This window comes from Phyllopteryx taeniolatus, chromosome 3 (assembly GCF_024500385.1).
Source record: "Phyllopteryx taeniolatus isolate TA_2022b chromosome 3, UOR_Ptae_1.2, whole genome shotgun sequence".
Taxonomy (NCBI): Eukaryota; Metazoa; Chordata; class Actinopteri; order Syngnathiformes; family Syngnathidae; genus Phyllopteryx; species Phyllopteryx taeniolatus.
Window position 1 is genome coordinate 219874 of NC_084504.1, and position 14093 is coordinate 233966.

At 42.6% G+C, this 14093-nt stretch overlaps 2 protein-coding genes across 3 annotated transcripts in view; one reads left to right on the forward strand and one right to left on the reverse strand.

The window, feature by feature from the left end:
• mrgbp (MRG/MORF4L binding protein) overlaps positions 1-10868 on the forward strand; it is a 31786-nt gene extending 20918 nt beyond the window's left edge. The window contains exons 3-5 of the mRNA XM_061766330.1: positions 9061-9142; positions 9221-9295; positions 10098-10868. Of these exons, the coding sequence (XP_061622314.1) occupies positions 9061-9142; positions 9221-9295; positions 10098-10303 (363 nt within the window). The 3' untranslated portion in view covers positions 10304-10868. The remainder of the gene's footprint in view (positions 1-9060; positions 9143-9220; positions 9296-10097) is intronic.
• The window catches only part of si:ch211-158d24.2 (multiple epidermal growth factor-like domains protein 9), a 395895-nt gene that overhangs the window by 219867 nt on the left and 161935 nt on the right, over positions 1-14093 (reverse strand). The window lies entirely within an intron of this gene.

The following is a 14093-nucleotide window of genomic DNA, read 5'->3' on the forward strand; positions in this document are numbered from 1 at the left end:
CGATCGATCGAGCTATCTGTCAGTTAAGTCTTTAGAGAAGTGTACTGACAATGGTGTGCTTGTTAACATGTTTATTTACTGACTGTATTTTATTGCTTCATGTTGATGACATCGTTCTGTAACTTGTGTGGCGTATATTACAAAATAAGGGGTTCAGTTATGCTAATGCTATTTTTTCTACTGTGGATAAGTGATATTCCTGCCACTTGGCAGCTGCTGAAAGTAACTAAAGAGTTAATATTTTCTAACTTAGCTACTTTTGAAATCAAGTAATCAGTAAAGTAACTAATAGGGGTGTGGATTGCCTAGTATTCTAGCGATTCGAATCCTGATTCATAGGTCACGATTTGATTAATCACAATTTAAAACTACGATTATTGCGGTTTTTTTTCATTTTTTTAATATACGACTTTAGAAATAAGCGGCACAGTGGACGACTGGTTAGCACATCTCCCTCACAATACTGAGGACCGGGGTTCAAATCCCGGCCCCGCCTGTGTGGACTTTGCATGTTCTCCCCGTGCCTGCATGGGTTTTCTCCGGGTACTCTGGTTTCCTCCCACATCCCAAAAACATGCGTGGTAGGTTGATTGAATACTCTAAATTGCCCGTAGGTGTGAATGTGAGTGCAAATGGTTGTTTGTTTATATGTGCCCTGCGATTGGCTGGCGACCAGTTCAGGGTGTTGAAGTTTTTTTTTTATTAACCTTGTCTTAATTGTGTGGCCTAAATATTACAGGTGGGGATTTCAATTGCACTTTGAAAATGCTGATAGATCGCTCTACATAATTTGATCCCTATGAAACAAAAGTCAAAATAATCTTACAATATATCACTGATTTGTTAAATTTAGCTGAAATCTGGAGAAAACTTAATCTTGATCAATTAGAACAATGCTACTCAGAAATACATAAATCAAAGTCTCGTATTCATTATATTTTTAGTGTCACAAGGACTTAAGGACAAAATAAAAAAAAATTTGGTATGTCTGTGTAGTCATTAGTGATCAAACCCCCATTTCTATGCATATAGATATACATATGGGGAAACTTCAACAGTCTCTCCACACTCGGTTTTTGCAAGTGAGGTGGCTTCATAATCCGGAATTTGTGAAATAGGTCGAAGATTGAAAACTGCTTTCAAATCAATACTAATCAAACTAACGCGAGCATCAGGTGCGAAGTGTTTAGGCATATATTAGAGTTAATATTATTAGTTTCACGAGTACCAAAAGTAAAAAACAAAAGTCTGAAATGAATGAATTAGAGATGCAAATACATTTTTGGGAAATAAATATAAATAACAGCGAGGACACTGAAAACAAACAGTTATTAATTCTAAAAATGGAATACAATAAATTAAGATCTGATAAAGCAGCAAAAAGCTTGCTGTGACTGAAAAAAGCCTTGTATGATCAGGGAGAAAAAGATAGGAAATTATCTTGGGGATAATGAGGGGAAGCATGCAGGACAGAGATAGTGGACCCGGCCGGCTGTACAACGGAAGTGTGGTGGGAGTGGCTATGTAAATTGTAAACATATTTAGAAATAAAGTGCAAGTGAGGGAATACCCAGGAAGTTTTCATATTTATGAGTTATTTATCGCAATGAGTGAGTGGCCCCACACCAAGCAAATAAGTCCCTGAGGTGAGTATCTGCGGACACTGGGCCTGACGAGGCCCAGGAGCCCACCCGAGAGTGGCCCAGTGGACGGGACACCACCCACACCGAGGGACCCAGGATGGAGCCACTATTTGCTTAAACTCCGGCAGTTGCTCACTAAGCTTCACTATTTCCTTAACAAACTCTGGCAGTTGAAGGGTGCTCTGAAGTGTTGTTCTTTTTTTATTATTATTATTATTGTAGTTTTTAATTTATTGTATTGAAGGATGTGGAACAGTGGTTGACTGTGTAGCAAGTCTGCCTCACAGTTCTGAGGACCCGGGTTCAAATCCGGCCTCACCTGTGTGGAGTTTGCATGTTCTCTCCGTGCCTGCGTGGGTTTTCTCCGGGTACTCTGGTTTCCTCCCACATTCCAAAAGCATGCATGGTAGGTTAATTGAAGACTCTAAATTGCCCGTAGGTGGGATAAGCTCCAGCACCAGCGCAACCCTAGTGAGAATAAGCGGTTCAGAAAATGGATGGATGTATTGAAGGAAGTTTCCGCTTATTATTTGGCATTCTTTGAACAATTCATCATGTGTGATGAAAATATTATTGTGAAATAGTTGTTGTAGGTGGTCGATTCCATATTGTTCCCATGTGCTAAAATAAAGGGATGAAATCTGGGGAAGGGGAAAAAAAAAAAGTCCAGCTAGCCATTTAACTCATTCACTGCCAGCCTTCCCAGTTAACATGGATATCAGAATCAGAATCATTTTTATTTGCCAAGTATGTCCAAAACACACAAGGAATTTGTCTCCGGTAGTTGGAGCCGCTCTAGTACAACAAACAGTCAATTTACAGAACACTTTGGAGACATAAAGACATTGACAAAAAACAACAACAAACAACAATTGTGCAAAAAGATGCAGAGTCCTCTAGCACTTAGAGCAGTTCGAATGGCTAATATCGCAATAGTCCGGTGCAATGACCATTGTGCAAAGGGCACTGAGACTTCAAGGAGTGTATGCGGTTTAAAGTGACGCGTAGTGCGATAATCTGGGACAATGGTTGTGCAAATGTTACAGATACTCCTCAATCAGTGTGCAAATGGAGCAGATGCTACTCTGGCATGAGTGGCCACTATATGCAAATAGTGCAGCACGGCGAGACAACTACAGTGAGTGCAGGAGTAATACATAATTGGCCCCACAGAAATGTGACAATGAACTCAAGTCAAAAAATTGCCAGCTTGTTGTAATGGAATTATAAGTTAGCTGTTTAAGAAGTTGATTGCAAGAGGGAAGAAGCTGTTGGAATGTCTACTAGTTCTAGTTTGCATTGATCGGAAGCACCTACCTGAGGGAAGGAGCTGGAAGAGCTGGTGACTGGGGTGGGGAGGGTCCGAGAGGATTTTGCACGCCCTTGTCTTAGTTCTGGCAGCGTGCAAGTCCTCAAGGGTGGGTAGGGGGGTACCGACAATCCTTTCAGCAGTTTTGATTGTCCGTTGCAGTCGGAGTTTGTCCTTTTTTGTAGCAGCACCAAACCAGACTGTGATGGAAGAACACAGGACTGATTCGATGACCGCTGTGTAGAACTGTCTCAGCAGCTCCGGTGGCAGGCCGTGCTTTCTCAGAAGCCGCAGGAAGTACATCCTCTGCTGGGCCTTTTTGAGGACGGAGTTGATGTTGGTCACCCACTTCAGGTCCTGGGAGATTGTAATTCCAAGGAACTTGAAGGTCTCGACGGTTGACACAAGGCAGCTGGACAACGTGAGGGGCAGCTGTGGCGAAGGATGCCTCCTGAAGTCCACGATCATCTCTACAGTCTTGAGCGTGTTCAGCTCCAGGTTGTGTCGGCCGCACCACAGCTCCAGCCGCTCCGCTTCCTGTCGATATGCAGACTCGTCACCGTCCTTGATGAGGTCGATGACAGTGGTGTCATCTGCAAACTTCAGGAGTTTGACAGTCGGGTTCGCTGAGGTGCAGTCGTTCGTGTAGAGAGAGAAGAGCAGCGGAGAGAGGACACAACCTTGGGGCGCCCCAGTGCTGATGCTGCGTGTGGATGAGGTGGCCTCCCCCAGCCTGACCTGCTGTGTCCTGCCCGTCAGAAAGCTGTAAATCCACTGGCAGATGGCAGGTGAGACGCTGAGCTGGAGAAACTTGGATGAAAGGAGTTCAGGGATGATGGTGTTGAACGCTGAGCTGAAGTCCACGAACAGTATCCTCGCGTAGGTCCCTGCACTGTCGAGGTGTTCTAGGATGAAGTGCAGTCCCATGTTGACTGCATCATCCGCAGATCTGTTTGCTTGGTAGGCAAACTGCAGGGGGTCCAGCAGGGGACCTGTGACACTCTTGAGGTGGTCCAGCACAAGACGTTCAAAGGACTTCATGACCACAGATGTCAAAGCGACAGGCCTGTAGTCATTCAGACCCGAGATTGCAGGTTTCTTGGGGACTGGGATGATGGTGGAGCGTTTGAAACAGGATGGAACTTCGCACATTTCCAGTGATCTGTTGAAGATCATAGTGAAGACTGGCGCGAGCTGGTCCGCGCAGACTTTGAGGCAGGATGGGGACACGTGGTCCGGGCCTGCCGCTTTGTTAATCTTTTGTTGTTTGAAGATGCGTCTCACATCCTGTTCATGGATGGTTAACGCAGAGGTTAGAGGTGTGATTGTGGTCGCGGGTGCGGCCGGGTTGGTGTGTGGTGTGAAACTGTCCTTTTCAAATCTGCAGTAGAAGGTATTCAAGTCGTTGGCTAGTGTGCTATTGTTCTCAGCTTGGGGGGATCGTCGCTTGTAATTAGTCAGCGACTGGAATGCATGCCAGACTGATTTAGAGTCGTTTGCGCTAAACTGGTTTTCCAACTTTGCTGTATAGATCCTCTTTGCAATGTTAATTTCTTTGGTCAGCTGGTTTCTAGCTCGATTATACAGGGCCCTGTCCCCACTCTGATATGCGTCCTCCTTAGCTTGGCGAAGCTGCTTAAGTTTAGCAGTGAACCACGGCTTATTGTTGTTGAATGTGCGAAATGATTTTGTTGGTACACAGACCTCTTCACAGAAACTGATATAGGATGTGACAGTGTCCGTATATTCATCCAGGCTGCCAGCTGAATTTTCAAAGACACTCCAGTCTGTGCAGTCTAAGCAGCTTTGAAGTTCCATCTTGGCTTCATTTGTCCACTTTTTGACTGTTTTCACTGTAGGCTTCGCACATTTAAGTTCTTGCCTGTACGTCGGTATTAAGTGAATTAAGCAGTGATCAGACGAGCCCAAGGCTGCACGAGGTATAGCACGGTATGCGTTTTTTACCGTGGTGTAGCAGTGGTCTAAAATATTATTTTCCCTGGTAGGACAGTCGATGTGCTGCTTGTATTTAGGGAGTTCGTGGTTGAGTTTAGCTTTGTTAAAGTCCCCGAGAATAATGAGGGGTGAGTCGGGGTGTTTTTTTTCAATTTCGTTGACTTGATCGGCGAGCGTTAGCAATGCGGCGTTCGTGTTAGCTTGAGGCGGAATATAGACGCCAGCGAGAATGAATGATGCGAACTCACGTGGCGAGTAGAATGGTTTACAGTTTAAGAATAGCGACTCCAAATGCGGGCTGCAGTGTGTGCTGAGCACCGTGACGTCTCCATGCGCCGAAAACCGCGGACGCCGCTCCGGTGAGTAACTCGGGGAAAAAACTGAGCGGCTATTCGAAAGTTGGTGACAGAAAGTCCGGAGTAGACTCCTTGATGGTTAGCAGGTCTCCCCTTGTGTAAGTGAGTCGTGTAAGGTCTCCAAAGACGGACGAAAAACACAAAAAACACAAAAACAAAGACAATACTAGAGAGCGCGTTACCGAGGCGACCACACTGGTAGGCGCCATCTTGACTTCTTGACATTTGACTTCTAAAGCCGTCAATGGCAGTGAATGTGTTAAGGTGGATGCGTTTATTGGATTCTTGAAACACTTATGGCGTTTGAGACTTGCAGAAATAAATGGGAGTTTTGAGAGTTCCAATTCTAGCAAAAAAAATTATGCTTCTTATGTGGTGCATTGTTTGATGAGGTATTGTAATTGGTTAGCTAAATAATAGTGTTTAAAGTTGGGAGCATTTAGTCCTCCCTCCTGTTTACTTTTCTGAAGACTGGATAAAATAATTCTATTTTTTTTAATTATTTGAGTAAAAATTTAATATGGCAGAATCTTAGGTTTGGAACCATTTTAATGTGGTTTTAAATGAATATTGAGAATAAATAGTTTATTAGCGGTAATGTTTTCATTTTTACTGTAGCTAATCTTCCCAGGAGTGATAGGTAAATTATTCCAGCGTTTTAAATCAGTTGAGATTTTTTTCCAGAAGTGGTGTGTAATTTAGACTGGTTAGCTCTGTGAGTTTTGGTAAAATATTAATACCTAAATACTTAATGTTTCCTATAAGGATTGGGGTAATCTGGGATTTGATCTGCAGGATTCCACGAGTTTGCTGTTATTGGGAGTATTGGGGTTTTGAGTACTCTAATTGTGAAAATGTCTCTGTGAGATTGAAAACAGCTTGAAGAGATGACTTGGGTTTTTGCAAATAAAGAATGTCATCCGCATACAAATTAATTTTGTGTTCTTCCCTTGCCGAGCAGATACCTTTCATCCTAGCACTTTGACATATAGCGGTTGCTAGTGGTTCGATGAATATTGCAAATGGCATTGGTGAAAGTGGGCACCCTTGTCTGGTTCCTCTTTGTCGGGTAAAACTTTGTGATGTGATCCTGTTCGTGGTGACTGTCGCTTTTGGCGAGTTGTCTTATGCTGCCGCTCAATGTATTAATGAGTCTCAAAGTACTGCAAATAGGAACGACCAGTATATCGAAAGCTTTCTCTGCGTCAAGTGACATGATAATTGATGTTAGGTTTTTTGCTGCGACATGCTTATTGAATTTAATAGACTTGTGACATTATTTGTGGAACTTTTAATGAAACCTGTCTGGTCATAGTGGAATATCGACGGGAGTACCTTTTCAAGTCTTGCTACAAGGGCTTTTGAGTTAACCTTGATATCTACATTAAACAGTGATGAGGGCCGATAATTAGTCGGGAGAGTGGGGTCTTTGCTTGGTTTTAGTCGTAATTTGATTCCAGCTGTGTTCATATGGTTGATAATCTGACCGTTATCTTTTATCTCCTTGACTGTTCTGAAAAATAGAGGCGCTAGTGTTAAGCAGAAATGTTTAATAAATTAGACCGAAATTCCGTCCAGGCGAGGCACTCTTCCTGACTGCATATTTTTTAATGCACTATGTAATTTTTTGATGATTAACGTGGCGTCAAGACTGTCCTTAGTTTCTGTTTAATTGAGGAATGTTTCTGCGTGTAATTGAGTAATGTTTAGATCATTAAGAAGCGTTTAAATAAATTTTTGTTCTGGGTTGTTTGATGATGCATATAAGCTGCTATAATGTAAAACATTTCATTTATTTCTAGCGGTGACCGTGTACAGTTGGCTTTTGAATCTTGAATGCCTGTAATTAATGATTTTTCTTTATTGCGTTGAAGTTGGTTTGCAAGAAATTTGCCTGATTTATTATAGTACTCAAAGTTGGTGTATCTTAACTGTTGTTGTATAAATTGTTCTTTTTGATAGGATATTGTCTTAATTGATGTTTTGCCTTTTGGAGTTGGTTCCAAAGCATATCTGTCTGATTCATTGCATATTCTTCTGAGATATTTGATTTTTTTTTTTCCCTCAATTTCATTTTCTAATTTTAGTTTGTTTTTTGTTGAGTTCGCAATGTTTGTGAAAGGTGAAGGCTACCTTCCACAAGTTTTTAATTGAGTGGGATTGTTTAGGGAATAAAATGTGCAGCAAATGGAGTCATGTGCAGGCATTTATTGAAAAGCAGAACCCTAATAAAATTATGGTCAACAGAGCAATCAATATTCAGAGAAAATCACCTGAGTCAGAATTGCCCCCATGTTATTATAGAAAACTGTACTTTGATGGACTAGCTGTAGTCCTCCTACCCTTTCTCCCCTCCTAAATATAAGTTAAAGAGCAATATTCAGTTACCGTAATTTTTCCTGTCGTGTGCACCCATGTATAATGCGCACCACCAAAGTTGACCTCAAAATTCGGGAAAATTCTTCTACCTATGTATAATGCATTTTTACAATGCATGATTTTGCTTCTACCCATATGATCAAAACATGAAGTATTACCTGTATTTGTTCTTCTGAAGTTAAGCACTTTGAACATGTAATACTTTATTAACTTGTTCTTATTTTGAAATTCACAGCCTTACTTTTATTTAGTAAATGAGAAAACACAGTTGTGCTCATATGTTTGATTACCCAGGCAGAATTTGTAAGATGGATACAATTCTTTAAAGAAAACATGAAGGGCTAGGCGAAACACATTTAATTTTATTTTAATGGGATTCAAATTAAACTGTCTAGCATTCAGAAAACCATTATCATTAAACAAAACATAACCATAAAGAACTGAATGATGGTTGTTGTTCAGTGATATTTAAAAAAAAAATAATAATAATAATAATAATTTCACAAATTCTGCCAGGGTATGTAAACTTATGAGCAAAACTGTACATACAGTATATGCAGTCATACGTACTCCTGCCATATTGGAATGAAAGTATAGGCTACACCTTTTTCATAACCTCTAGGTGGCAGCATATTAGAATGAAAGTGTACACCTTTCTCATAACTTTTAGGTGGCGGTGACATTGGTTTTCAGTTTTTTCATAACCTCTCGATGGCGGCATACATTTATAAAATGTGAAAGCTTTTTCATTTTCCCCTATACCTATGTATAATGCTCACTATTGGCTTGACATTTTGGGGGGGGGGGTGCGCATTATACACGAAATTACGGTAATGGTTAATGTTATTTCTTTATCTGTGTATTTTCCTTTTTTCCTATATTTTAGTGTATTTTAAACTCTGCACTGATACAAAAAAGGTAACTATAACTTCATTTTGGGGCTGGAACAGATTAATTCAATTTCCATACAGTTCAGTAGGAAACACTACCTTGGTATACAAACATTTTTGGTTACAAACGTGGTAACGGAACAAATTAAATTCGTGAATTGAGGTTCCACTACATTGAAAAATTATTTTAGAGCTGCAATTGCAGTACTGTGATACAGCGATATCTTTGCTCAAGGTTATCATACACCATCAGAATCTGATACAGGCCCATGCCTAGTCACATTAATTGTGACACATACTGCACATTACCTATGCATGTGCCAGAGTGTGCTGTGGATATTTTTTTTTACTCCGGATTATTTCTACTCATTCTGTATAATTCTATTGTGCAAGGTGGCAGTTATCATGAACAACATTGCATGCATGTGCTTGTGCTATAGATTTTTTCACTGGATTATGTAGAGTGGTCATTTATTTCTCTAGTTCAACTGTGTGATGCTGTGCTTAATGTGTGTTTGCATGTGCAGCACGAGTCTGAGATCTTGCCCTTTCCCAACTCTGAGAAGAGTTTCTTTCTGCCTGATGACATCATCCAGGAAGTGAAGGAAGGTGTGATTTTATTGGCTAACAGGTCTTTGGTCGCTCATGTCATTGGAACATTTAGCGTATTAATCCCTTTCTCTTCAGGCAAGATGTGCTCAGAGGAGGAGCCAAAGGAGGAGCTGGAGCTGGAGCGAGAGCTACCCGCCATGCACGAAGAAGGTACAAGATGGCCGAAGCAACAGACCCGTTGATTATAGAAGTACAGTAATCCCTCGCTATATAGCGGTTCACTTCTTGAGGATTCAGTGCATTGCAGATTTTTTTTTTTTTTTATAGGGCAGTGTAGTGCAGTTCCTCACCTGCACGTCTCGGATACAGTTAACTTTACTAGCTGTAGGATTTTGTTGTGACAGCAATGACTCACATAAGGTCCATTGGGCACATGAGTACATTTGGTATGAAATTCCTCGAGGATAAAAGAACAGAACTGGAAAATCACTGTTTAAAACACAAGCAACAGTCAGTTTTATGACTTAAATTCACAAATACCAACCATAGCCTGACGGATAGCTAATGTAGAGACCCATAACAATACTGACAGGAACAAATGTTAGTAAACAGAAACATTTAGCTTGATTTTCTACAACTACAGCAGTGAGTTCTGGGTTCCCATAATGATTTTAGTTGACTACATTGCCAGGACTGTCAGTGTGAGTAACGGTGCTAGGAAAATCGCCTGTTCACACCCTGTCAAAATGGTCTGTTGTTAATGTCACTGAAGCAGACCACAAAGCCATGTGCTTGTGTAGAGTGTGTGGATGGTTACTGTAAGTGGACGAATAAAATACTTGCACCTTAATAAAGTATTACATATTGGCATTGGCTTGCGCACATAAAATGTATACATTTATATTATAATGTAAGAAACACTTTGCGGATTTCCCTTATTGCTGGGTGTTTCTGGAACATAACCCCCGTGAAAAACAAGGGTTTATTGTAATCTTTGATCACCTCATTTCAGGAAGTAACTCCTCTCTCAAGATGTCAGAGCGGACGACCAGCGCCCGTGACAAGGAGAAGGGCGGGGTCGAGTGCGCGGTAACAGGTGGAGGAGCAGGCGGGGGTGGGAAGGAAGCAGAGAAGAGGAAGAGGAGTCGTGGTGCCGAGAAACTCCTGTCATCTTCCAACCCTGCCAGTCCCGGAGGAGCCAAGAGGAGACGCACATGACCATGCAACTGGTCCCATGACAAAAAACAGCTCGTGTGTCTCTTCATGGCCTTTTTGCAACCAGAGGTCAACGCTCGGTTGCTTTTAAAGTCTGATCAGCTGACAGGAAGTTGAAGACCGTAATGCTGCGAGCACAGGAAGTGGACACCGTTTGCGCCAGTACATCATTTTGGTCTCTGTTGACGACGTCCTGATTTTCTCTAGCCAAATCGTTGTGAGTAGCATGCTAAATTAGCCTGCTAGCTGAGCCTTAGCATTTGCTTCACGGTGCTTTTTGTCACATTTTGATTTAAGATGAGAATGTATTCTATACCTATTCGCTGTTTGCCTGTGTCCATAAGCAGATGATGCCCGTCATTAAGTAGACATAACACTATTTTTCTATTTGTATACCAAACCAGTATTCCCCCTACACTTCTGGTCAAAGTTGGCAAAAGCCGAGTTGTCTGACATCTCTAAAGGTGATCCGAAGCGATTATCCTGGTTATGGGGTATCTTGAGTCATTTTCATGGTCAGGCTGACAATTGTAAATTAATAAAGCTGTTCAATGTTAACAATGGCGAATCCTGATGGCAAAATCTATTTTCTTTGTTTGCAACCTTCTCGGTTCTTATTCTTTGTTCCTCTGTTTACATTTTAGCTCCTTGCCCCAGCGATCCCATTGAGGTGTCCAGATCAACTGGGCCCAGTGTTGGGGAAAAAAAAAAAAGTGTGTGTGTATCACACACCATACCATGACTACCCATCAATTTCCTGAGCCGCTTCTCCTCACTAGGGTTGCGGGCGTGCTGGAGCCTATCCCAGCTATCATCGGGCAGGAGGCGGGGTTGCCAGCCAATCGCAGGGCCGACTGGTTAGCACGTCTGCCTCATAGTTCTGAGAACCCGGATTCAAATCCGGCCTCGTCTGTGTGGAGTTTGCATGTTCTCTGGGCACTCCGGTTTCCTTCCATATCCCAAAAACATGCATTAAGTGGAGACCCTAAATTGCCAGTAGGTGCGAATGTGAGTGCAAATGGTTGTTTGTTTATATGTGCCCTGCGATTGGCTGGCAACCAGTTCAGGGTGTACCCTGCCTCCTGCCCGATGACAGCTGGGATAGGCTCCAGCAGGCCCGCGACCTGAGTGAGGAGAAGCGGCTCAGAAAATGGATGGATGGATGGATGATTTTGATAAATCTTTTTGTTTTATTTATACAATGTTCACTACTAATGATTGTTTCCCACCACTTTCTCAGCCCTTTACCTTTGGGAAATCTACATACTATAGTGGTTGTAGCAGTAGTTACTCCAGGGCAAAATGCATACTGTAGGGTCCAAAATTAACTTTTTGACTCACCGTCCAAGTTGGCCAGTAGATAAAAAAGTCCACCGGCAAAGCATATATCCATCCATCCATTTTCTGAGCCGCTTGTGTGCTGGAGCCGCGGGTGTGCTGGAGCCTATCCCAGCTTTCATCGGGAAGGAGGCAGGGTACACCCTGAACTGGTTGCCAGCCAATCGCAGGGCACATACAAACAAACAACCATTCGCACTCACAGTCACACTTATGGGCAATTTAGAGTCTTCAATTAATGCATGTTACCGTGCCGCCTCATGCGAAACAGTTCATTAACAAGATTCGTTCACCGAATCACTCAAGTGCTTCCTCATTCAGTTAATCCATCCATCTCTGAGGTTCACGGTCACGCAACACGTTCCCCAAAGGACTATGCGTTGGTGTTGTCATGTATTGTAAACTAGTAAAGGAGGGGATATTATTTACAAAAACTAAAATAAAAAAAATTCGGCGAAATTATCACCTACCTATTGCTCTCTCAGCAAGCTCTGGAACACCATGCTTCGGTTGTGAGTCGTGAACATTCGTCCAGCGAGCTCAGCTACCGACCATATTTCTGCGTCCCCTGATAACCTGCTAGGCTCTCGCCAGCCGGCGTGACTTTTCCGCAGTGGAACGTTGCAGACACCAGCCCCCGCATGCCGGGGTTTCTGCTCACTCGCCTTACTGTTATTGTCATCTGATTAGTGGAAAGCGTCTTTGAGTGAAAAGCGCTATATAAGTTTAATGTATTATTATTATTAAATAAAAATCTTGAATCACATTAGATACACAGATGGAATTATATGTATGTGGACGTATATACATTTATGATTAATTTACATTTATTTTAAATATGTGTGCGTGACTGACTTAAAAATTCGCCGTTAGCTTGAAGCTGCTAGTGAAAGCTATCCAAGTCCTGACATCCTTGCGGTTAAAATTACTCATGAGTATGTTCACTGCGTAGTACGTTATTCTTTGCGCAAACGAATCACTCATCGTACTAGTAAAGCGCTCCTTAGCGGATCACAAACGAAGAATTTCAACGAACGAATCACTTGTCTAATGGATCGTGAATGATGAGTTCAGCGAATGAATCACGCTTCAGTTCTTCAGTTCCTCTGTACACCAGTACACTGAACGAATCACTCAATTCACTTAAGTCCCTCCCCTGAAGGAGTCACTTTTCAGTTCCTCAGTTCATTTAAGTCCCTCCCCTGAAGGAATCACTCTTCAGTTCCTTCGTACACCAGTTCACTGAACTAATCACTCTTCAGTTCCTCAGTAGACCAATTCACTGAACGAATCACTCAGTTCACTTAAGTCCCTCCCCCGCCTGCAGGGCGCTGCCTGACGCTGGCTGCTCATTGGTTATTCGCCGAAGATTCAGAAGTGAGTTACAGAACGCTTTAACAGTTCCAACTCTCTCGCCTCACGGCAACCAAGCTAAAAGAACGAATCATTTCATAAACTGATTCGGTTCAGTTCGTTCACAAAAAAGATTTGTTCTTCTGAACGAAACATTCGCGAACGTAACAACACTAGCCCAGACGGCATGCAAAGCCAACGTGATCACAACAACAGGTTACTATGGTACTAACATAGTAGCAAGGAGTAAGAGTGAATGTGGCTTGCTTAAAGTCATTTATTGACACTCCATGTTACTGTAAAACTACATTGACATAACAAAAGAATTAAACAATGAATAGAAAACAATTCATGAGCTAACAAAAAGTAGCATCGAACTCTTGGCACGGATCTCTCTCAAAATAGTGAATATTGGTACAGAAAAAAACTGTATGAACACATAAACAGGCAATATAACAATACTCTGGCATATATTCTTCAAACTGAGAAAAATGAATTAATAACAATATTCGATCGTGACTTCTGTTTTTGTTACTGCAAGTGTGTATCTCAATGCGTGCACAACACTGCTCCTCAGAGGTCAAGACGTGCACAGCAGTTATACATCCATCCATCCATTTTCTTCCGCTTATCCGAGGTCGGGTCGCTGGGGCAGTAGCTTTAGCAGGGACGCCCAGACTTCCCTCTCCCCAGCCACTTCATCCAGCTCTTCCGGTGGGATCCCGAGGCATTCCCAGGCCAGCCAAAGGACGTAGTCTCTCCAGCGTGTCCTGGGCCGTCCCCCGGGTTTTCCTCCCGGTGGGACCTGCCCGGAACACTTCACCAGGGAGGCGTCTGGGAGGCATCCGAATCAGATGCCCTAGCTCATCTGGCTCCTCTTGATGTGGAGGAGCAGCGGCTCTAATCTGAGATCCTCCCGGATGACCGAGCTTCTCACCCTATCTCTAAGGGAGAGCCCGGACACCCTGCGGAGGAAACTAATTTCGGCCGCTTGTATATGTGATCTTGTTCTTTCGGTCACGACCCACAGCTCGTGAACATAGGTGAGGGTAGGAACTTAGATCGACCGGTAAATTGAGAGCTTCGCCTTTCGGCTTAGCTC